At 37.9% G+C, this 25863-nt stretch overlaps 2 protein-coding genes across 6 annotated transcripts; one reads left to right on the top strand and one right to left on the bottom strand.

The window, feature by feature from the left end:
* Nucleotides 1-2173: 2173 nt before the first annotated feature.
* Nucleotides 2174-17457, top strand: LOC149027916 (ubiquitin-conjugating enzyme E2 2). The gene is made up of 5 exons (XM_089167047.1): nt 2174-2575; nt 2693-2718; nt 12607-12696; nt 12845-12933; nt 16992-17457. Exons 1-5 carry the CDS (start codon nt 2451-2453, stop codon nt 17118-17120), a joined length of 459 nt encoding a protein of 152 aa, XP_089023173.1. The 5' UTR covers nt 2174-2450; the 3' UTR covers nt 17121-17457.
* A 1620-nt stretch (nt 17458-19077) lies between these two features.
* LOC149027917 (putative inactive leucine-rich repeat receptor-like protein kinase At3g03770) lies at nt 19078-25863 on the bottom strand. Of its 5 annotated transcripts, none has more exons than XM_089167058.1 (9): nt 25539-25863; nt 24884-25106; nt 23107-24594; nt 22371-22504; nt 21706-21946; nt 21079-21284; nt 20932-20984; nt 20411-20522; nt 19078-20208 (listed from the first exon to the last, which is right to left on the bottom strand). In XM_089167058.1, the coding sequence occupies exons 3-9, from the start codon at nt 24437-24439 to the stop codon at nt 19939-19941; spliced, it is 2349 nt and encodes a 782-aa protein (XP_089023184.1). In that variant the 5' UTR covers nt 24440-24594; nt 24884-25106; nt 25539-25863; the 3' UTR covers nt 19078-19938. The 5 variants fall into 5 exon arrangements, with proteins under 5 accessions (XP_089023184.1, XP_089023187.1, XP_089023191.1 ...); XM_089167061.1 differs by lacking the exon at nt 25539-25863 and adding an exon at nt 25190-25525; XM_089167065.1 differs by lacking the exon at nt 24884-25106.

Raw genomic sequence — 25863 nt, forward strand, 5'->3', positions numbered from 1 at the left:
AATGACCAATCTACCCCCATTTAAACCTTTGTACACCCAACCCTTTAGGTGGATGAAGGGATTCTTCCTTCACCCATCTTCTACCAACACTTTGCCGAAATTTCCACTTTCGTCATAAACCACCATGCCTTGCTGGAGAATCTCTCCACCCATCTTCCCTCCGTTGGAAAATCTCTCTTGCTGAAAAATTACATAACTACCCCATCTAACCTCACTCTCTCCGCCTGCTGCCAACGTTATTGAATTTCTCCCTGCAGTTACTGGCAGCACCAGCAAGAATGTCATATTCGTCTTCCTCTCAAGGGCATATACACAATCCTTCAAGATGAGCTTGCTCTGCTCCTCAGCTTGACGTTGTTTGATTTGAAACTCTTCCTCTCACTGCCTTGTAGCACAGGCCTGCCCTATGGCTAATTGATCTAAATTCTGACTAACGATTTGGATCTCAACAAGCCATTCGCCAAATTCCTTATTCACTCTTTTCTCTATATGCGAGCGGATGGCTGGGATCTACTTCTTGAGCATCTTTTGAAGCGTGAAAGATGGGGTTTTCTTTAGAAAATGCCTCTCGATCATATCAACACACTTCAAGGTCATGTAAAGTGGTTTATGGAGAGGACGTTGGGTTTGGAACAGAGTTCCATAAATTGAACGCAAACTTGAACGGGCTTGAGTGCAAGAGAGACGTTGCGGCTAACACTCTTAAGTCTCAACGGAGGCGTCGAGAGAGGTGAGGAGAGGAGAGGATAGCGACGGACTGTAAGACTTCATTGGAGTGATCGAGAGAGGACTTGAGAGAATCAGCATCGGAGATCACCGTCGGCTTTAATAAAGTCATGGTAGTGTTCCTTGTAGAGTTCCTCAATCTCGGACATGATCTCAATGAGGAGGTTTCTGTCAATTCTGATAATCCGAGCTGGATTGATCCCAGTTTGGAGCCTAGATATGGAGAAGTGATGGTAGAAGTGGTTCTTTTCTATTCACCATACTCCCTCTTTCTGCTCTTCTACTATTATCGGTTTGGATCTTGGTCGTCATCATCAAACATAACGATAACAAAAACATGGAAAAGCAGGGCTTCTTCTTTTGTTAATATTCCTGGCTCATTGTCATCTCGAGAAACAAATAGGTGGTGAGCAATTGTTGTTCCATAGAGTAACAACAATGGAGAAGAAAGAAAATGGTGTTTTCCTCGGATGTGAACGCTCTCTAGGCTTCTCTAAAGCAAGGAGCAGAGAGATTTTCCGCCAGGGTCAGGGATGAGGGCAGTGGTTGTAGGCAGGGGAGGTTGGGTGGTTTTCAGCAGTGGTGGTGGATAATTTATGGTGAGGTGTAGGTGTAGAAGATAGGTCACCCACCTAAGGGTTGGGTGTGAGACACTGAGACAGTTTAAATGGGGTAGATTGGTCATTATACCATAAAGAGGGTAATATGAACATTTCACTTCTAACTTAATAGAATCTTGGATAGAAAGTGAATGTGCAACTTGTATTTTGAGAGTGTGCATTAAAACATGCAACCTAGAGTTTAAGGTGATGCAGAGTTTAGACCCAAAACAAAACAAAACAAATGGGCCTGGGCTTTGTGGCATATAGTGCGAATGGACTCGTTTTGAAGGCGATCTCAAAAAATGAATGTTTCGAGTTGGCGATAGTGGGTGAGGCTTTGGCTCTTAGATATGCCATTCTAGACTGCTTGGGAGAATGTCGGGAGAAAGTCCTCTTCATATTGACTGTGCTGAACTAATCAAGCTACTGCACCACCCAAACCATCACCCTAGTATGGAGCTGGAACCTATCCTTGCGGATATCAACACCTTAAAGTTCTATTTTCTGGATTCTAATTTCGTTGTAATTCCTAGGTCACGCAATACCATTGCACATGATTTAGCCCGGATGGCTTGGTAGATTTAGGGCTCAACAACTTGGCCGCTTTCCTCTCCTTGGTTGACATCCTCAGCCTTGGCCTTTGCCCTAAATTAATGAAAGTTTCTACAAAAAAAAAAAAAAGTTTCAAAATCTCGAAGAGAAGCTAATTCATTTTTTTTTTTGATAAAAGTTAATTCATATTTTCAAAAGAAAAAAAAGAGAGAGAAAATACTGTATGCCACCATGTGGAATCTTCTATATTAGATTTCAACCAAAAAAAAAAAATAAGAAGACGTAAGTGTAACCTTCTATATTACATCGCCAGATTGCGTAATTTCCGCGGCGATTTCGGTCTTCTGCAGAGAGCAGCGGAAGAACAATTATCTAGTTATCCATTGAAATTATTGTAAAACGATCCATTAATTTAAACTATAAGTGAGAAATCCCACCACTTTGGCTTAGGTTTTCGTTTTTGGGTTTTCCAGATTTCCCTCAGTTTGCTTCACCCTCGAACTCCTCGCTTTGTTATCGGAACCCTAAATTCCTACAGGAAAAGGGACTAAATTTCCAACGAAGGAATCGATGTCAACGCCGGCGAGGAAGAGGTTGATGAGGGATTTCAAAAGGTTGCAGCAAGATCCGCCTGCGGGGATTAGTGGAGCTCCTCAGGACAACAACATCATGTTGTGGAATGCTGTGATTTTTGGGTATTTCTTCTTTTCTGGTTATAATTTTAGTTTTGATTTAGCTCTATCTTTTATTATTTTTTGCCGAGTCCATATGATGTTTATTGGAACTGTGTGCTTTGCTTTTTTGACTTGCAGACCTGATGATACCCCATGGGATGGAGGTAAGTGATTACTTCTTCTCCTGATGGCCTCCTTTCTCTCCTTGGAAATATCTGTAGAACTTGGCTGTCTAAATTGTATTTAAGAATTATTTTTGGGAGTTATCTTTCTTCTTGTGCATGAATATGCTTATGTTTCTGCTTGTTAGGGAGTTGACAGCCTTTCTGCCTTTTCTGGTAGCTTATGACTTGTGAGGTCTAGGAGTTAGTTTATCCTTTTTTTTGGTTGTATTGAAATTGACTTCTTTCTTTCTTTTTTTTTATTATTATTATTATTTTTTAATGTGCTTGGTTCTCAAATTACAGTGAGGTTATGCTGCTTCCTGAGCTCGGGGGAGGGGAATTGTCAGGTGGTTGTATCATTTCTTTCGTTAGAAGTATTTTCCCATCTTCCCTCATCACGTCTTAGATGTTCAGATTGGGGGGGGGGGGGGGTTGTTTAGGCAGCTAGTTAGAAGAAAGGAGGACGTTGAGATGGATGGGTGACATAACTAGGAAGGATAATGTAATGACCATATAAGAACTAAGTTCGTAATAACTCCTGTACATGATAAGCTATGACTGAGTCAGTTGAGGTGGCATGACATGTTCAATAGAGGCCTTGGAATGCTCAAGTATGGAGAATGACTTGATTCACATTGAAGGAACTAAAAAAGGCAAGGACATCCCTTAATTAATCCTGGGAGAAATTGTGAGGATAGACAAGTGTAGTTTAGACCTTGTCCTTGTTGACTTTGCTTTGGAGTTGATTGGAGAGCAAGGATCCATTGCTAAACTGATGCATGGCCAATTTCTTGTACTGGGCTAGATTTGTTGAGGCCTGGTGTACTGTATGAAGATGAACTAGGTCAAATTAAGATTTTTGGGTTTAGAAGGGTATTTAGCTGTTATGTATTTAGATTTGTTGTTGAGATTTTTCCTGCAATCTATTACTTTTGTTGAAGTTTTGGCTGTTACTGTTCACGTGAACAGTGTTATGCCATTATTCTTTGTTTCTTTTTTAGATATGCTACTCTTTCTAATGTAGGAATCTTGCTACACGAGTTTTGGTAGTTTCTAGAAAGCATAGTTTCTATTTTCTATTAGTTACTAGTTTTAGAACTCTCATTTTTCAGTACTTTCTATTTTGGACAGATTTCAAGAGTTAGTTTTACTAGAAAATTATGTCCAAGTTGCACTCTTTATTATTTCTTTTAGAGGGCAAGATGGCTTGCTTCTCAAGTTGTAATCTAGACTATTGATATCTATAAATAAGAGGCTATGATTCTGGGAGTGTTAAGCTAGAATCGCAGGGTTATGTGATTCTTATCAATTTTTCTTCTTTCTTCTTCTCTTCTCTTCTTTTTTCTTCTTCTTAATTCTTCTTGTTATTGCACTATTTTGGTTGATTAAAGTTTATTTTTCTAACATGGCAACAAAGATTTTTTAATCAAAACAATGTTGTTCTCAAGTATTTTCTTCTAAAGCTCTCTTTCAGTGTTCCTTTCTTTGGTGCACAACCACTTACTGCTGTACTTATTTTATAGTTAGATCAGATGAATGTATAAATTGATCTATTCTATTACTTACCTCTTACTTATCCCATAACTTGATTGATTACTTTGATTTATTATTTTTTACAGTTTTACATCCTTTTGCAAATCTGTTTTTCTCTGCAAACACCTATTCGATTCTGTGTTGCAGAATTTTTCTGTTATTTTTCTTCAAGTTTTGGTGCGTAACCACCTGCTGCTGCAAATAATGTGCTACTTAGATCAGGTTTGATTATGTAAACTAATCTCGTCTATCTATTATCTGTATTTATATTCTAGAACTTGGATCAGATTTATAAATAGCTACATCTTCTTTTCACTTTTCAGTTTCGCATTATGCAGATTTTTTTTCTTCTACTTGTTCTGCATACTGCAGAATTTTATTTTGCCATATCATGATTTCGTTTGGTGTGATTCATAGCTGGTTCAGTCTTGGTTCAGTTCTGGCTCAAGTTTAATTGGTTCAGTCTTTGTCAGTTTATTTCTATTTCTTACCTCCTATTAAAGTCTTATTCAATTTTGGGTTCGATTCTTGTTTTGTTCCTGATTGACATTATTCCCTCTGCCCTATCTTTAATTCCACATTCTATATCCTTGTTTTTTTTAATTACTCATCTCTGTTATACTATATTATAATCTTGCTGTCAAGTGTTTTCCCTTTCAAGACTTTCATTTATAAATCCAGTTTCTTTCATGTCCATCACTTCCTTATTTACAAATAGCCTCTTGAAAAATCTGATTTTATTATAGAATTGCCATTGGGCTTATATATTTACCAATGACCCCTTGAAAAATTCTGGTTTATTACAATGTTGTCTTTATCTTAATTCACCATGGAGAGAGTTTGGAACATGTTTCTTGGATTCAGAATTGCTAGACGAATGAAGATTATATATATAATAAATGTTTTATTGGAAATTGTTGCTTGGGATGTTTTTATACTGGATATCAATTGTCATTAATTGTCTACGTGTAATGTTACACGTGAGGGGGATAATGGTACCTTATTCTATATCTACTCAAGATGTGCTGATGGATATTATTAGTAAAGATCTTTGTCTTCAACTTATGGCATTTTACAACAATATCATTACCTACCTTTGTTTATATTGTCCTTTACCTAACTACTTTGTTCGTAGTAACCCATACTACCTTATCTACTTAGACTGCAGTAATTGATACTGTCTTTTACTTTACCTACTTGTTCCGCAATAATCGATATTGTCTTTTACCTTACCCACTTGGTCTGCAATAACTCATACTGTCTTTTACAGTTTGACCTACCTACTTGGTCCGTAGTAACCCATACTACCTTACCTTACCTTACCTACTTGGTCCATAGTAACTTATATTGTCTTTTACCTACCTACTTGGTCCACAGTAATCAATATTGCTTTTTACTTACCCATACTTTACCTACTACTTGCAAAGCATTTATATGGACATTGGAGTTGCAATTTTGAAGATTTAGTGTGGATATGTTTTCCCTACTACCAGCATTATGTGGATAATGCCTTTTACCTACCCATAATTTACCTAATACTTGCCTTCTTGCGAAGCATTTATATGGACTTTGGAGTTACAAGTTTGAAGATTTAGTGTGGATATTTTCCCATAATGTCGGCATAATGCCTTTTACTTATTCATAATTTACCTAGTACTTGCCTTCTTGCGAAGCATTTATATGGACTTTCGAGTTACAAGTTTGAAGATTTAGTGTGGATATTTTTCCATACTACCGGCATTATGGGGATAGTTTCTTTGATCTTGCTATACTCATGGACTTTGTTCGTCTTCAACATCATAGATTGTTCTCATTATTGGATGGTTCTTTCGACATGAAGAATTAAAGTTTTTTTTTAAGTTGGTGTTAATTATCTCCTAGGTGAAGTTTTCTCAGTGTTTATCAACGTCTGCTATTGCTATACGATTCAAGATTGGTGCTACCTTTCAATTTTATTCTTATTGTGCAAGCTGAAATTTTTTTTGTGTATACTCCAGCTTGAGGGGGATTGTTGAAGTTTGGGCTGTTACTGTTCACGTGAACAGTAATATGCCATTATTCCTTGTTTCCTTTTTAGATATGCTACTCTTTCTAATGTAGGAATCTTGCTACACAAGTGTTGGTAGTTTCTAGAAAGCATAATTTCTATTTTTTGTTAGTTACTAATTTCATAACTTTATATTTTGGACAGATTTTAGGAGTTAGTTTTACTAGAAAATTCTGTCCAAGTTGTGCTATTTATTTCCTTTTTTAGAAGGCAAGATGACTTGCTTCTCAAGTTGTAATCTAGACTATTGATATAAGCTAGAATCGCAGTCTTATGTAGTTCCTATCAATTCTTCTTCTTTTTCTTCTTCTTTTTAGTCTTCTTGTTATTGCACTATTTTGGTTGTTTAAAGTTTATTTTCTAACAACTTTGATTGGATAATGTATTAGCAGTAGAGTCCTTTCTATGTTTCATAGGATAGTTAAAGATAGAGTTGATTCAGAATTTGTGACAGTTTGTAGTCTTGTTAGAGTTAAGGTTAATTCAGTTTTAGAGCTTAATTAGGTACTTTTAATTTTTTTTTTATTTAAATTCCAGTGTAGTTAAATGATGAACATATTACAATGGAATTGGTTCATTTGATTGAAACCTCTTGTGGTTTTGATTGCTCTTGTGAGACCCTCTTCTTTTTTTTCTTCAACTTCTTGTATCATGTTCTCTCTTCTATTATTACCTTCCTACTTAATCCCACCTTATATATTACATGTTTTGTTCCCCTGGTTGCTGATTTGATGTTTGTTGGCTGTTCTAATAGGTAACCAGTCTCGACCTTTACCAAACTGGTAGAGATTTGTTGGTTTAAAGAAATCCCAAGGTCTGTCTTTTGCAACCCATCTGCTAGAGACTATATCCGGAATTTAGGATTAAGTTGCAAACTTTGATTTTTACCTGTCTATTTGATCCGTCGGTTCAGTTGTTGATAATCTCATAGAACAAGTGGTTGCCATATTCTTCTTCAATCCTCTACTCCATCCAACTTTTATTGGGGGAGGTTATCTCCATATCGAGACGGTCTTCCAATTTTGTTGGATAAGCATTTTGGAAAGTAAGACGAGTTCTGTATTCCACAATTATTAGGTTCCTTTTTTTTTTTCCGATTATCTCACTTTCCCATGTTATCCCGTGCTTTACCCCCTAAATATATTTCTTTGCTTCCTTCCATATCCCCCACGAACATTCAAACTATCAATTACCCTTTTGTTGTTCCATTTGGTTTCAAACTTGCCGCTGCTTCTTTTAGTTGGATCGTAATTGTTTGAGCAAGTCCACAAGTGATTCTAAACGGGTCTTAGAGCCCCTGTTCCACATCATGACCCCATTTAGTTGGGATAAGACTATAATGATGATGAGGGATGGGCTTGGCGTAATGGTCGGTGGACCACACTTTTAGCTTGAGATTAAGGCAATATAATAGCCTTTCAACAAAAATTGTTGGGGTAAGGCAGCAAAGGAAAATTGCCCCCAGACTCTGCTTCTGCAGAAGCCGTCGGCACCGGGGTTACCTAGGACTATAATGATGAGGAAAGACATGCATAGTTTAGGACTTGTATTTTGTATGACTTCGAATAGAGCTGATTGGAATGCAAGGTTGATGCAGACTCATCACAGGCAAGGGTTCTGTACATGCTAGCTTCAATCCCATGGGTTTATGTACTAAGCCGCATGTATGGGCCTAAAATATGGGCAATTAGGTTATGTCCGGATTGTATTAGTTAAACTGAACCAGTCCAAACCTGGTTGAATTGTAGAAGGTATTGTTTAGATCTTTTATTCGATTTGGGCAGGAGAAAAGACAAAAAGGGGGGGGGGGTTCAGTTTCTCCTCTACCCTAATTAGAACTTTGGGCTTTCAAGCCCTATTTGGACAATATATGTGGGGGCCCTTCTTTACCTACTTTTGAAAATTTTTGCTTTTGCAAGCTGCTGTCTCCAACTTTTTGTTCTCAAGAAGATGCTACCTTGTGTTTGATAGGGGCTGGTGTAATTGGTGCTTTTGCATTTGACATTTTGCGGTGTGAAGCCTAGGTGGTTTTTTGAAGCTTTCATTTGGTGTTCTATGTGCAATTTCAAATTTTTATTGAAGTTTTCCATTCAAACAAGCTGCTGTCAAAGGATTTCTTCGTCAACAATTAGTTTGATTCATCCCAACCCCAATCATTCTTATATATGCAAAGCTTGTGCGGCAAGAAGTGGAGTCTGGCCATTTTCCCCAACACACAATAGAGAGGGCATCTACGACAGCAGAATGAAGTGGAGGCAAAGCAAAGTGAAATACAATCAAAGGAGGCGAAGAGGAGCTTCACACCTTGTAAGATTATGACCAGCTCCAGAGCTGGGCGCTTCAGTGAGCCTCCCAGATGATTGATCACCTCTCCATTGTAGTTGTCAAGGCATTGTTAGGCACTGCCTAGGCATCCAGGCACTTCTATGGCGCCTAGGTGTTGCCTTGATTTTTACCACCCTTGGACACCTTGCTTGTCTAGACATCGTGACAACTATGCTCTTCATTATTTGATTAACCTTGGAGGCTGGCATGTCCTTTTGTGAGAGCATAAATTATTGTCCTGGGAATCCGTCTAGCTATAGCTTGCAGTAAATTGGTGTGACGATGTGTAAGAGAAGTACTCTCACTTACTATCCCCAATGGTCATTGTAGATTCAACTTGACCTGCTTTTGGATGTTCAACAAGGAAAAGCAATGATGCAGTTTACTTTGATGGTCCTTCTTGGTGGGGGCTTTTAGGTGCTTGGTGCCATAGGGTCTCAAGTGCCTGATGGGAGATTGCTATGGGATGGAATGGAAGAGAAGTCTAATACACTTTCTTGACCGTTTTTCTAATGTTCTAAACAACCAAAACCTATAATTCCCTACCCCCCCCCCCCCCCCCCCAAAAAAAAAAAAAAAAGAGAAAAAAGTTTTATACCTTTTCCCCAGAACCTACATGCTTTTCAGACCGAAACAAGCCCATACTTGAATTGGATTGTGCCCTTAGCCCCTTACCATTGGGAACTTGATCCAAGCATGGTCCTATCCGATCATCCTAAACCTAGCCTCTCTATTCTTCCTCTTTACAAAAATTAGAACCTTATGCCTAATACTTGCTTTGGATGCTGGTTGATTCTATCTTGTTAAAGCTTAACAAATTTTATGTGGCCAAGTTCTCTAAGGACAATATTGAAAAGAGAGATAATAGGGAGGGAGGGAGGGAGAGAAACACTACTACACTAAAGGATCATATAGTTTATCCCATTTAGTTGGGACAAATGCTGCTTTCTTGTTTCTTTTTTCCTATGATTACTAGATGAACATGAAAAATGCTTGGTATATAGGTGGAAGGAGAAAAAAAAAAAATGGAAGGTACATAAGTGATAGAGATGAAATAGGATGAATATGAAATTTTGGGGGTATGGAGATTTCAACTTGATGTTTCTCTTAATTCATTTGCACAGTTGCAATGATGAATTTGTTATGGTAATCTATTATGAGCAGATATTGAGGCCTACCCCAAAATTGACATTCCAAACCACAATTGTGTTGGATTTCCATTGCTTAATTTGGTTATCTTCTAGATTATGTTGGATTGCTGTCTTGTAGAGAACTATGGTTGTGTTAGTTATGGTTCAAGAACTCGGCGATATCTCTTTTTTTAACAGTCAGGATGAGATTACAGGTGAAATAGAAAAAATAGAAAACCCAACCGAGATCTCAATCAAGTGAGATCTTGGTTCAATTAAAATCTCGATCGAGCCATCATTATAAGATTCTCAGTTCTAATCGAGATTGAGTTGAAAGTCCATCTCGATCGAGATCTCACTCCTCTTACAGTCTTACCCAACTTCTACGACTCCTTTAACTAGCTTGTTCTGGATTTGTTCCTAATAACTTGGTCATAACACATCTATCACTTGATCAACTACACTTCTACAACATTTATGTGCAAAAATCAAGGTGGTTCTCGACTGAGTCTTTAAGAAATGTGCGATTTCATCCCTAATTCAAAATTTTATATTAAATGGTGTTGGCTATACTTATAGCTCGAGGACGTAGATGAGCTAGTGGAGTAGGTGGAGCTGGTTCTAGTGCTGATGAAGCCGGGGTTTGAGGAGCTGCTTAGTGTTTTCAATCTTGTACTCTCGTCGTGTAACTTATAACTATTCCCATCTTGTTGTGTGAACTTACTAACTTGAACATTGATGATGAACATGTGTGATGTACAATATATCAGAGTTGTTTGAGTTTGAACCTTAATGTAAGTAAATCATGTGTACAATACATTTTATACATTTGCATCTTCACTTATTCACCGTTGTGGTTTGAAACTTAGGGTAAGAATGGCTGGCGAGATCAAGTTCTCGATCCATGGTGTTGGGATCCCTAAATGCAAAAGTAATGTAGTACTGTATTTGATTGATCAAAATAGTAGCCAAATAGGATCTTTCACAGGGGATAATTTCAGATTTAATAGACTTAAGATAAACATAATTTAGAAATGAAGGTAGGCTGAAAACCGGAGTGGCAGTACAAGGATATTAGCTTAACAACATGAACTGAATAAGTCTTCAAAATAGGGGCAGAACTATGAAGAAGACATGGAAGGAACAATATAAGAGACTCGAGAGAAAAATAAGAACAACAAAGTACACTCGGGCTTCACACTGGAAGGTGGATTGATTGGATCAAACACCAATCTTCCTTCATCAAACACAAGGATTCTCTATAGAGAAGGAATGCTAACAAAACAATTTGATTTCATATAGTGAGTTGAGTTGTGTCCTCGCCTTCTTACATAAATTTCTTTATATAACTTTCTAAAGAGACATAAACATTAATTGTAACATCCAACCACTAGTTAACACCATGTACCTATTAATAACTTAACTACTACCTAACTCTTGACAAAGGAAAACTCTTTTGATAATAGGATCTTTTATTTTCAAAGCACAACCCCTTTTATTGACTTTTCAAGAACTGAACTTGGGCTTTGGTCTAGTCCACGGAGATCAAAATATGTGGGCTAATTTTAACCCACTAAAACAGTCTTAGCCCATGAAAGCAATGGGCTGATTTGGGTGATAGCTTTAGGCCTTTGATGGGCTTGATCCATTGGGCTTTTCTTTCTTATATATGCCTTGAATTCTGCATCACAGAGTCTTTGATTTTTTCTTCTTCTTTGAACAGTTCTATTGAATTATTTCTGATATAGAGTTGCAGTAATAGGCATGGTTGAAGAGCGAGATCTTGGCCCTTCCAAAATTTGAGATCTTGATTGAGTTGGCGAGATCTCGGTCGAGATATGGTCTTTTTTTAGGGACCAACTCAATGGCCCATCTGGGTGGGTTTTAGGGTCCAGGTTGGGCTCTAACTTGGTAGTTAACCTAATTTAGGCCTTTTGAACATGTTGGTGGCCTTGGATTTTGTGTGAAAACAACCCTAAATATGAGTTCTAAGTCTACCCTAAATGTGAAAGGATTGAGGAATGCAAGGTTATACAAATGTAATATAGACTCTTTAAGGCATATAAATGAAAAGAAAGTGTATCAAATATGTCAATTAACTTAAACGTTATCAAAATTCCATCCATATTAGTACCGCAATCTTGACTCTCAAGAATAAATAATAAAATTATACAACCATTAGAAGTTCTATATAAGTCATAACTCATAAGTTCTAGCGAGATATGGTGAGATCTCGAGTGAGATGTGGGAATCTCGCCTTCTTAAAAAAGCGAGATATCTAGTGAGATCTTGCGATTTCTCAAACCATGGTAATAGGTAATGAACAATACTGGTGTCATGGTGCTTCATGTGTAGGAGCTTTTGTGAATCCAAAGCTTTTCTTCATTTTTGCCCCTGTGCACGTCATGGGCTGAATGGGATTATCAAAATTTCCATGACTGAGCTTCGTAGTCCTATATCTGAATTAGCATTTATTTCCCCACATTATGTCCCTAATTCCCATAGGACAAGCAACTCTAATCATGTTTTTTTTTTGGGGGTGGTGGTTGAGATGAAAATAACATTCAATTTGAAAGAAGGGAGGGTGCAGAAGGCTTCTTGGATTACCTTAGAGATATAGATTTCTGTCGTAATGAAAAGAAAGCAAGTTCCAAAACATAAAATAAAGGTCATGTAATTTTCTTCCAAAACATAAAATAAAGGTCACGTAATTTTCTTCCAAAACGTAAAATAAAGGTCACGTAGTTTTCTTTAATCAATACAGTTCTGTATTATGTTGTGGTATGTGGTGGTTTTCTTTTACAATATCTTCTGTCAGTTTTTGTGTGTCTAAGTCCTTTTGAGTTTCCTCAGGTACGTTTAAATTGACACTGCAGTTCACTGAGGATTACCCCAACAAGCCTCCTACAGTTCGATTTGTTTCACGGATGTTTCATCCAAACAGTATGTCAATTCTTGACCTGATTCTACCCCCCACACCCCCCCCCCCCCAAAAAAAAAAAAAAAAAAAAACTTGTCCTGAAGTGTTGTTTTTTGTTCATTACCTAGCTTGATGATTAGGCTCTGACCGTGTTTTATCAAATTTGTCCAGTTTATGCAGATGGAAGTATATGCTTGGATATTTTACAGAATCAGTGGAGTCCTATATATGATGTTGCAGCTATTTTAACTTCTATTCAGGTGTGGCATTTTTTGCAATCCATTATATTTTCTAGCGTAGGAAATGGCAAGTGCTGTTGTATTTGGAGGAACATGTTGCTTATGTATTTGTTTTTCAAATTTTGTGTGTTGTAGTGTTGTGCAAAGTTATGATTTGAAAATTATTCTTGAATGGGAAGTGCCAACAACTGATAATTTATTAGGACTCTTTTTAGAATTTTTGTAGTCTGTACAATCTTAATATATTGACTTTTTCCTTGCTATGAGTGGCGTTTAGTTTTTAGTCAGCGGTACAAGGCTGGAGATTATGTGATGCAGATCAGGTAGCAAAGAGGCTTTTCCCCTTAAAGTAAGCCTAGGTTGTACGTATTTAGGTTATGGGCCTTTAATCCCATAGGTCTTAAGTTGAAATGGGCCTCATCTAGCGGTCCAAAATTAGGGTCCAAACCATAACTACGAGAATAGCGTAGTAATTAGATCAATTTTGGATCAATGGGCTTATTTTAATCTAATCCTGGCTCATTTTAAGTTGTAAGGACATGAGGGTTTTTTGCAGTATTTTTAGTTTATTAGTGTTTAAAGAAGGCCTCCACATTTAGGTTGAGAAGTCCTCTTTAAAGTTGGTAGTAAGTTAGGTTTTAGGGAGTAGTTGGTTATACTAGGATTAGGTAGGGAGTTTTCCTAATTGACCTTGGTTTTGGTAGGCTGATTAGTAAATAAATCCAATCATCAGATGCATTTTTCAGTTGGAGAATTATCAAAAGTGTGTTATTTGTTATTGTTTTCTTCTTTGGGGGAGTTTGATCAAGGGGAGTGGGAGTCCATTATTTGTTGGTCTGAGACCCCTACACACCCTGTTAGGCAGTATCCCTTGGTTCAATAAGTAGGAATAGGGCTGCAACTGGACCGGGCTTTTGCAATCCCAAGCCCAACCCTATATGTTCTAATTTGAGCCCATTCTCGCCCTGACCCTAGTTTAGGGCCAAGGACAATAATCCTTGGCCCTAAGCCCTACAAGGCCAAGCCAAGCCCATTCCTGCCCTAATTGGACCGGGTCGGGATGGGTTGGCCCTGTCCCTGTCCCTAATTGGCCCTGACCCTGATTAGCCTTGTCTTGGCCCTAGCCTTAATTGGTCCTATCCTTGGACCTAAAATATCAAATGTAAATTCATAAAAAATAATAAAAATAAAAATATCATAAATAAACTAAAAATAAAATTTATAGAAATATAAGATGACTCAAGCTCATACAAAATGATAAAATAGTCAATAAGTTGATAGTGTTGCTTTAAACATAAATAAATTCGTACTCCTTAATTCTATATTGATCTCAAAAAGTTTTTCATTGTTTTGATGATTGAAATTGAAAACCTCTCTGATATGACCCTAATAATATTTCCCAAAAATTCATATAAGAATGCAAGAAATAACAAGATAACACTGGTTTCAATGGTCCCAGTCACCCCCCACACCGCACGGTGTTCCCTCAGCCTACGGCTACCCACAAGACTCTCCAAAATATTCCATTCCTCTCTTCCCCCTTTCCCTCTATTTATTATCTTAAATAACCCTAACTAACCCTCATTCCACATGGCCTCATCCGTAGGGTAACCCTAACTAACCCTCATTCCACATGGCCTCATCTGTAGGGTAACCCTAACTAACCCTCATTCCACATGGCCTCATCCCTAGGGTCCTAACACTACTGACCCCTCGAAAATCACCTTGTCCCCAAGGTGATGGAATTGTTGAAGTTTAGTCGTATGATGGTGCCGCATAACCGTAGTAATTCAATATCGTTCTCCTAGGCTGGATAACACACCCACTGCTCAAAATCTCCACACATTCTCTCTCTCTCTCTCTCTCTCTCTCTCTCTCTCTCTCTCTCTCTTTATTTCTAATGAATTTTGCTCTTTTTTTATTTGTTTTTCTTTTTCTATTTTACTTTTATTAGTATTAGTAGTATTATTATGTATCACCAATATTATTTTATTTCCTTGTTTGTAAATTATTCTCCTTCTCCTATAAATATTACCTCCCTCTTAGGTCTAGACAATATATTTTTCTCTTTAGTTTACTTTAATCTTACACTTTATTTTCTCTTTAGTTTATTTTAGTTTTGCACCTTCTATTCTCTTTGTCTTACTCTAGGTTTTCTCTAGTTCTTTGATTATTTTGTGGGTTCTAGTTTTTTAGATTGAATGTTTAGGAAGATTGAAGTTGTGTAATTTATTTTATGCAACTGTAATTCCTTTAGTTTTATCAATGCAATTTCAAGTTCAAATTCAAGTTTCAAGTTTGAGGATTCGTTTTCTCTCTAGGTCTAGCAATTGCAGATCTAGATTATTTTAGATCTGGTTGTTAGGGTTGGTTGAGATTCGAATCGTTTATTCAAGTTTTGTTTGGAAGATGCAAGTAAGTAAGATTCTTCAATAATCTTCTCTCCCCCTTCCATTCCCGCTTCTATCTACCCCTCCATATTCTTAATTTAGGATTTATTTTTCAGCACTTACTTACTGTTCTCCCTTCCCCCTGGATCCTTGATCAAAGATGCCTACAGTTGTGCCTCTCTTTGATTAAGTTTTCCATTTTCCTTTTATTGCTTTTATTTTTATTGTTCGCATTTTTTTTCCTGCCTTTTATTTATGTGTTGGTTATGTTTGCTTTATTTTTCGTTTTAATTCGATTGCATTAGATGTATGAATTAGGATCGTTGGTTTAGTTTAATTAATTAGTTAACAAAATTGAATCATTCCACTCTCGCATTACTATTAAGATGTTGAATTCTAGGTGGCATATCTCCCTTAGATCGACCCGTTAGCTACACAATACTGTGCGCTTGCGGTTATTTTACTTTGCAAACAGACATAATAATTGGGAATGGAAGAGAGGACAGCCTTTACTAGAATTGCTCTCCCAGCATAACTCAGCTTTGATGAAGTCCAAGAGTGCAACTTTGATTGGACCCTATCCAACGTGAACTTGAAGTCTTTGTTTGGGGATCTACTGGGTATTAAATATGTACCCAAGTGTTTGCAGGAGTCGTCTGAAGGTTTAAACCTAGAATATGACCATAGAGATTCTCTATGGAAGGGTTTAACATTGGCACTGAAATAAAGACTTCTTTTTCCCAAATTAAGTTATTTCCAGAGAGGCTAGAAAAGAGATCCAAAGCAGTGTTGATGTAAGTCAAGTTTTCAGAGGTTGCTTGAGAAAAGATAAATACATCATCCGCAAGGAAAAGTTGTGTGATTTCTGGGGCATGTCGAGCAACATTGATACCTCTGAAAAGATTAAGGGATCGGTACTCTTCAGTGATAAACAAGAAAAGGTAGGGGCTAAGGAGGGCATCGTTGTCTGAGCCTTCATGAGGGGGAAAACCAGCCAAAACGAGTACTATTCGGTTTCACAGAGAAAGAAGAAGAGGATACAAGGAGTTAAAGACATTGATCATTTTACAACAATGGTGGGGAAAGCCTAATAGATGTAAGATTCTAGGAATTAGGCCCCATTCAACATGATCATAAGCCTTTGACAGATCCAATTTAAAAGCTATATTCCCCAGTTTTCCAGATTTTTTTCTTCTTTTTCAATGTTGAGAAGCTTAGGTGGGAGTCACCCCAAATGCAGTAAGAGGTAGGTAGTTCTGCTTGGAAGGCTTTGGTGATTGAATTTCAGATTCTTGGCCTCGAGTAATTCTAGTGATGAAGTCCAAACTGTTAAGGTTGTGGGAATTCAAAATGATGTTGAAATGGTAGACAAAGCTAATTATTGCTGTCTTGCCCAGAATCAAAATACTAGCTGTACCTGTGTTTTCGTGATATAGTAGTATTAAATGTGGTTCTGAAGTGTTGCATGATGCTTTCTAATTATCAAATAGGGTTCAAATTTCATACTCTGTTGCTCCTTTCTTGTATAAGTTCCCATTCTTTTAAAAAAAATAGAGTAAGTCAAGTCACAGATACCCATAGAGTAAGTACTCAAAAGAGAGTAATAAATAAATTTATTCTCTTTGTACCTTCCCCCTCTCTCTCATAATGAGTTACAAGTGCTAATAATAATTGTGCATGTCTTCTCAGTCCCTGCTGTGTGATCCAAACCCAAACTCACCTGCAAATTCGGAGGCAGCTCGGATGTTCAGTGAGAACAAACGAGAATACAACAGAAGAGTGCGTGAAATAGTGGAGCAGAGCTGGACAGCAGACTAGAAGGCAAACAACAGCCACTCTCCCACCACTGTATGTCTTAAAGCAGACTGAAAGGTTATGCTTTGGATGTGGGTTTGAAGAAACTTATGTTTGGCAAGACTTAAATACATAGTTATTGGAAGACTACTATTTTCAAATTCTTGTTTGCCTTTAAACCATGCTTTCTTGGAATTGCTTTGAGATTCCTCTGTTTCCCTAATTTTTCTCGGTTGTAGTGCATGTAATATGAATATTTCAGGTTCCTTCAGTATCTGTGAATACGTAAATAGGCTTCCGGCAACATTGATGTTACAGGTGTTTTACCCAAAGAAAATGTTATAGGTGAATGTTAGCTTTAGTTTGTTGTGTGATAATCAGGTAAGCTTTCCAAATGCCAATTACTGTTATTGAAGAGCTCATATGCTTTTCAAATGTAATTGAGCTTCCATCTGTCCTTATTATGCTTTGGTTATTTGTATTGCTTAACTACTCCCAACGGATCTAATTTCATTTGCTGATTATGTTCCTTGTAATTTTTTTACTGGAGGAGACCTTGATTCGTGAATTGTGTCTGATTGTGATTCATACAACAAATAGAGAGCAGTGACCTTCACAGGCGACTATTAGTATTGAACTGGAAATATATTTTTCCCCCTGGCCTGTTGATAGCTTGGCGCTTTGGCTGCCTGGGTGTCATAGAGTGAGGAACCTAGTTTTTGAACGGTGGGAATCACTATTATTGATTATAGGTGCCAGCGGGAGCCTGCCATTGATCTAATGGAGTGGCTCTGTGCCCCCGTTACCATGGGCCTGACTGGTTTTTAATGTCTTGCAGGTTCACCCCAGTTATGTTATTTGAGGATAATTTGGAGGCCCCAGCCCCTACTGTAGTACTGTGTGGTTCAAAACCATCAAAGGAGAACAATGTTCTCCCTGACAGGCAGCTGATCTGGACTCGAAAACTTGTTCCTCTGTCCCACAGTTGCTCTAATGGGTCTCTGCATTAGCAATCACAGTTGTTTTCTTTCCTTTTTTTTTTTCTCTGTTCCATATTTGCTGGGTATTGGGTATGGTGATGGAATTTCGACTTGGAAACACATTGCTGTGAACAACACCGTAATTTAGGCCATACACCTTGTACTATCGTTTAGGATGATGGACAACTGAAAATGGGGGCGAGGCAAAATGCTGATTACGCGAACTCCAACGTTCCAGAGAATCATCTCTAAACTTATTACCGAGAAAGGGAATACTTACAAGCTTCTGGTAAGGATTAAAGATCATGTTGAAGGCTTGGCTCTGAAGTAACGGGATTGGCGAGGGTGACGAGTTTTTATCATTAGGGCCTCCTAGCAGATAAGAAAGCAGCCATTGTCACATAAAGCTGGTGGAGGTAGGGGAATGGTTGACACTTTTGACAGCATTAAAGAATTGTATTCAACACCCTCCCTAACATGGGGTTCATGTTCAAGCCTGGACTCGGCTTGGTCTGCTCGACTCGAATTGGATCTGCATAGTTGCCAACCAACCTGCCAACCCTGATTTTTCTGTTATTTGTTCCAAACCCACTCTGGTGTCTTCTTCTTTTGGGGGGATAAGAAATAAAAAATCATTAAACAGAGAAGCAGAAATACACCCTAAAATTCTTATTGTAACCTGAAGGACAAAGTCTAGATAAAGAGGGTCATAAGAAAATCTAACAGATAGTCCAAGTTTTATCATCCTATTGGTCAGCTGTAAAATTAGGATCTGTTTGGTTACATGAATTCAGGGATTTAAAATGGGATTAGGTTTTAAGTCTATGGATTCATGGTGAAAAAAGATTAATTATTTGTTTAGCCTCAAATCTATTGAAGTCCATAGAGTTTTGTTAGGTTACTCTGCATGAATTTGTAAATCTATCCATGGATTTTATTCAAAACCCAAGAATGGCTTAATTCACGTTGTTAGGCGAAAAAGTGAAATTCCTGAATTTCATGCATTTATAGATGTTTTACAACCAAATAGGTATAAATCTTCAATTCATATCATAACTCCAGGGATTTAAAATCTCTGGATTTAGTTAATCAAACAGGCCCTAAAATGATGGAAACTAAATTAAAAGGCCATGGTTGAACTGTTACTGGTAGAAATCTAGAAAAATAAGGTCCTAAGGATAATCAGAAACCACAGATCTTATCATAAAACCCATATCTACCAGTTCCTGCATTCTTTTGCGCAAGGCTACTGCTAAAACCTCTAGATGGTTTGAGAAGACCGTATTCCCCTTCGCATCATCTTCCTTCATGGATGATGCAGTATCCCCATTTATTACCTACATGCGCTACGGTTCCTGTAATAACCAGAGAATTAAATTAGGAATTTTTGACCAGTCAGGCATCTAATTCGTTGGACATGAATCTCTTTCCTCGTTTGAATTGATGGGAAAAAAAGAAGCAGCAGCTTTCCTCTTCTTCTAACTGGAGCTGTAAGACTGAAAAACTTCAGAAATAAGTCAAATATTTGTGTACATTTTTTTGCTATTTCTCTATTTTAGTCTGCTATTACTCCATTGTTCCCGAGTTTTAAAACCTTACAGCCAAGATATGCTCAAGAAGATCGAATAGGAGATACCAGGGTAGCCTAGTCTTAATTCACCCAAAAAAAAAAAAACCTTATATTTAGAAGAAGGAATGATTGTAATGAATTTGAAGCAATTACTGGATCGGACACTATTTCGAGGAGACTTTCTAGATCCTTTGATTTTTAGAAAGTTGCTCTTCTTTTCCTGCTTTGAACAGCAAAGAAGAGTGACTTGGTCGATTGAGACCATAGCTCTGAAAATGCGTTTAGAACCCCATTATCGGAAGGCAAGGTTCAACGCTGGGGGCGAGAAAGGTGAGCCTTCACTGCTCTGGGAGTCTCCTCTCCATGAGTCCTGAACTTGAGCAGCAAACTGGAAATTCCATAGGACATCGTCAACAGAAGGTCTATCAGCAGGTTCTTTAGACAAACATCTGATACATATCTGGGTAGCTGTCTTTAATGATTCGTATACGCATGTCTTGCGGACTTCTGGATCGATGATGCTCCTTCGAGCCACATCATCAGTCAGAATGCTGTCTTGTAACTGCAGTAAGAAAAGGAAGAGGATCTGTCATGATGAATGCATCGGTGAAGGAAAAATCACTTTAAAGTGAAAATCTAGGACAACGTTTCAGACTTTCAGTACAGGTTAGTCAAGCAACCAGATGCCCAAGTTCTAACATAAATTAATGCAACGAAAAGAAACGTTAAAAGAAAAGGTAATAGTGATAGAATGGGGCATCTACCTGATCTTTTAAAACATCAATTTCTTCCGGCGAAGTGATTGGTCTTCCCACAATGATTTCCATCAAGATTACCCCGAAGTCATAAACATCAACCATGTCCCCATGTTTTGAGCTGCAGCGAGTGAAGATCAACCAAGCAGATTAGTGAGGGAAGTCCCATAAATATCCATACTTAACACAGTTTAATCAAAACATGATGGATCAAGAACGAACAAAGTGAAATAGTTTTATTTAAGGTAGAAGAAGTAAAGAAGCAAGAGTAAAACCATGTGAAGGATGGGTTTGTTTTGTTTTTGGAAAGTTTAAAGAAGAGTATTAGACTTATGTCCTCTTTGTACAAGCAGTAAAGATCTTAGTAAGTATATTTAATTTCTTGTTCATCTTTTATTTATTTTTTGGTACAAGCCTCATCCTTCATTCATCATATCATTCAAGGATGCCAGCAGTAGACAACTGTCTACCATATTATATATATGAACATTGCATGTGTTGAGATAATTAAAAAAGAAACAATTGCAAACCTTCGGGCAATGCTAAGTTCTTTTGCTCCACTGGAAGAAATTCCCATCTCAGCCTGCAAAATTTGCCAAAGAAGAACGTAAATGCAAGCAAAATATGTTTAATCCCAGAAAAACGTTATCTTGAGTAGGAGGCTATTTCTTTTTCACCTTCCCCAAATTCTCTGTTAACAAAGGCAAATTATAATTTCTAATCTTGGCAACAAGGTTTTGATCTAACAGAACATCTGTTATTCTCAAACTATATGAGAATACACCGGGCAGAATTCCCATATGCAGGAACTGTATCCCTTTTGCAACGCCAATTGCAGCTCCAATCCTTTGTGCCCATGTAAGTGTCTGTCCTGCAAGACTCTCTGCAAAATGAACTGTGAGATGCAGAAATCAACAGCTGAAAGTAAAGAAGAATACTCGAGTCTGGATAGGAGGATAGGAGGAAGGTGCCTTCCGTGTCTATGCAGTTGATTTGGTATACTTGGATGGACATTAGGCTCTCTAATTAAAGGATTCCTCCCAGGATATCTCCAGAGAAGTGAATATAAATATGGAGATGCTGAGAACCTGATCTACCACTTTACATGGATGACCAAGATCATGAGGAGTGATAGCATAATCGTTTAGAGGTCACGTTTAACCTATAAGAACTATAATGTACTCCACAAACCAACGGATTCAACCAGCATTAACATGGAAACGGTCTTCTCCAATCCCCCTTCCTGACTAGGTACTGTTGGATGCAGTTAACTGATCGTAGTAATGCATGGACAGTCCATTTACCTGAAAGGTAGCTTCTCAGTGTCCTGTTTGATACATATTCAAAGACAAGAAATATTCTGCTAACACTTGAATCATCCAGATAATACTCAAAGCAGTGTCCAAGAACACTGACCAAATGCCGATGTCTGAGTTTTGAAATTAGTTCAATGTCGTGCATAAAGTGCTGAGTGCTGTATCTCTTTTTCAATTTCAAGCATCTAATAGCGACGAGGGAATCATCACTCAGCCTGCCTCTGTATGTCTGCGATCATAAGAGAGGAAACACGTATTGTTAGGTTTCACTGTTTCAGTCAAGAAATGTTAAACCTATTCGTCAGTAGGTAAACTGAATGAAAGTCCACAAGAAACAGTAAACATGTGAAAGGGCCTCAGCTGGCCATCGTGAGGTTTAGGAACCATCCCACCTTCACCCAGCATATATCCACATACGTATAAAATGTTGCGAATTGTATTACTCTGGATTTTCAATAAAAAAGCTAGCATAGTCTCATATCATTTATAGGCAACATTGATCTTTAACATACATAACATATACCCACATACATATAAAATGTTGCGAATTGTATTACAAAAAAAAGGTCTTGCATGCTAATAAAGGAGAGGCAGATAGTTCTTTGACTGGTAAAGTTCAGTACCAGAAAACAACAGTGATGGAGGGGGCATACCTGACCATAAGAACCTTCGCTCATGAAAGTTGATGAATCAAAATAATGTGTAGCCTCTTCAAGCTCCTCCAAAGAGAAAGTCCGATAAGCAGGAAGGCCAAGGCTTCCTAGCTTTGTTGTTTGAGATATATACCCTTCAGGCAAGCATGCAAAAAAGCCTTCAGTATAAATGATTGTGTACATGACAGGACAATTAAGTAGATGGCATTCAGAAAAAAATTCCTTTCTACTTCTAAACGTTTTGCTTTTCTAATGCCATTTAGTTGCGTCCAAGTTATAAAGGTTTGTGAGCAGAACCAGATATACTCTTTGCATATTCGATAAATTAACAAAAACTAGCTAGACTACATAACTGCATAGAAGAAGGCAAACAAAAATGGAAATAAATGGGAAGTCGAGAAAATTGATTAACTTCTTGTCTGATATGAATTTGATGAAGCTTCAACAATAAAACATAACAAATTTCTGAAATTAATATCCTAGACCATTTAATCAAGTAAAATTCAACAATATTCACCTTAAACAAAAGAAAAGGTAAATGTTTACATCCAGAAAGGAGGCAGGGGAGGTTGAAAATACTTCTCAATAAGCAGCATCGAGATGTACTGGGAAGGGGAAAAACAGAAGAAGAGCAAGTTATGGGTCTCTAGATCAATTATAGCATATCTAACATTTGGAATTTATTAGTTTCCATATTCTACTCACACCTGCAGTACAATATGAATCCGGAACTTACTTGCATCAGAGAGAAGCTTTGAGGTGTACCCAGTTGAGGCATTCACTGTTATTAATTTTGTTGGAGGCACTTTGGTAACCTTCTGAACCCTTCTATGAACCATTAAAATCAGACCAACCAGCAAAACTCCCCCAAAAATCCCTCCGGTAATACCTAATGCAAGAATTACCTTAGAAGCTTTCCCTGGCTCCTTTTGTTTGCGAGGTAATATTCCCACAGCTAACGCTTCATTTCGGCAAAATGAATACGGATGCTGATTTTGTTTTCCAGTATTCAAACAATTCCTAGCATACAGAACAGCTCTCTTCTTTGAATCCGACAGCATAGAGTCCGGCAAACTTCCAGTTAAGAGATTAGAAGACAAATCCACAAAGATCAGTTCAGTATTGCAAGACATATTTACAGTAAGTAATCCAGTTAACTTGTTGTCGGCGACATTCAGGTAAGTAATGGAAGGCAAAGATAACAATGAAGGTGGGAATGGCCCCATAAATCTGTTGAAAGAGATGTCGAGCCGTTGAAGCTGATAATAGGAGCTTACTTCAGAAGGGATGCCTGAGCTAAACCGATTCTTCTTCAGTACAAGCGTGACTAGCTTGCTTCCCAGACTAGGAAACAGGGGTCCCAAATGATTATCTTCCAAATCAAGCACCTGAAGGTTTGTCAAACTGCTAAGATCAGGAACTTGCCCAGATAGCCGATTCATTGCAAAGTTAAGAACTCGAAGATTTTTCATTGTTCCTAACGATTTTGGCAGAGGTCCACTCAGAGAATTGTTCTTCAAACTGAGAACAGCCAAAACTGGAAGGACACCAACCCAATCAGGAACATGGCCAGTAAACATATTATTATCTAGAATAAGCGTCTGTAGCTTCTCCATAGTCGAAATCTCTTGAGGAATCATACCGGAGAAGAAGTTTGAACCAATGTTGAATATCTCCAATGAAGAAAGGCGATTGATTTTACCAGACAACGGACCCCATAAGCCCAGAGACACCAAAGACAAGACTTTCAAGCTCGGAAGTCTGACAAGTGTGGTGAAGAAAGAATCTATCGAGAAATTCCGAGGCAGTGGTGGAGTTCCATTCTTGCCAATTATATGCAGTTGGGTTATGCTATCTTCGAAGCAAACAACAGTTAGATTCGGACTTGGGTTGGTGTTGCAGAAGTCCGTGCTTTCATTCCAGCTGCTTAAAACAGCTGGAAAATTCAAAAGCCCCTGAATTCTGAGAAGAGTCTGAGCATGAGAGGATTCCAGTTGATTTGAATAACGAAATAAAAGAAGAACACAGAAAAGAACAAAAGGGTATGAAGTATAGAATCCCTTAGCCATAGAGAAGAATGAACAAGCAGCTGAGCAGACTAACTGAGCTTAAACACGATTTAAGAATGAAAACGAGACCTAGCTACAAATGCACCCATCAAAAGATAAAATTGAAACTACGAACATCTCCATTACTGGAACTCAACAGTCCCACGAACAGAAGCCTGTCACACAAAAAATAAATAGGTTAATCAAAGTGCCAAAAATAAGGTATAAATTAACAAATTTCTGTTCCCTAGTACAAGGAGTAACGCAAAATTGTGATATTTCGACCAGAAGCTAATGAAAACCTTTTTCAGTTGCTTCAAGCCTGATGTTATCTACAAGGGCTGTGTCCGTGATAATCAGGGAAATATCTTTCTTAGAATCATCCTCTTCAACAAGGAACGGACAACAGAGACACTGGCAAGAGTAAAAAAAATTTGTGTGGTGTGGAGTGGGTTTGCCACTTACGAGCTTAGTTCATGGTCCACGGTATCCATAAAGCGAAAAGGAAGGTAATCCAGATTTGCAGTCACAATCATTTTCAAGAGCACTCGAGAATGATAAGAGATCAGCAAGATGAATTAAAGATTTCTAGCAGGAGATGGATCAAACGAGTTGAACTTCACAAGTGTGTTTCCAATCGATTTCTCAACTCTTCCCTTGAGTTCAGCAAAAGATCATGTAAACGAAGCTGGAAAAAGAGATGACTCACGTTACTTCAACGAGATTCCCAATAAGCTATCGAGATGAGAATAATAAACATGAAAAACCCACACAAAAAAGCCAACTCCAGCAACTAGTATCGCTATACTCTCATGCTGAAATCTTCAGAAGCTTCTCAGATACCAAACCATCTCCCAAATCCCAAAGAAATCACGACTACAGAAACGGCATCTACGCGTTTCCCAGTCAATGATCCCAGGTTTTTGTCAGACGTGTCACGGATGGCATGAGACAAGAATCCAACAATAAATGATTTGATGCTAGACGAGGGCATTAAAAAATGAGGGATTTAAGAAGACTGAGAAAATCTTCCCTGAAGTGGAGCCAGAAGTTCACGGCATCGGAACTTGGAAATTAGAATGCGAAAAAGTGATAATTATATATACTCTCTTTGTCTTACTTTCGTTCATTCGGTGATGGTCCATTCTATTATTTGCTCCTTCGTGATCATCATTTCTAAAGTTGAGACTCGGAGAGATTCCACTGTTGGAGAAAACTGGCGAAAGCAAAAGCAAGATTCTCTAGCAGAAGAGAAGAAGAATCGTCTTCTTTCTTTCCTCTCTGAAATATCTGTGAACACTGTTTTGGTCCTCCACTTTTATAATTTTTGACAAGATGTCTGTAATAGTTGTGGAGATCTTACTGCGCGAGTTATAATTTGATCTGCAGTAGTTTGAGAATTCAAAAAAGAAGATTTGGAAAGAACTCGAAGAAATGAGTAAATA

Source organism: Hakea prostrata, chromosome 1 (genome assembly GCF_041222555.1).
Source record: "Hakea prostrata isolate BN-2017 chromosome 1, UWA_Hpros_2, whole genome shotgun sequence".
NCBI lineage: Eukaryota > Viridiplantae > Streptophyta > Magnoliopsida > Proteales > Proteaceae > Hakea > Hakea prostrata.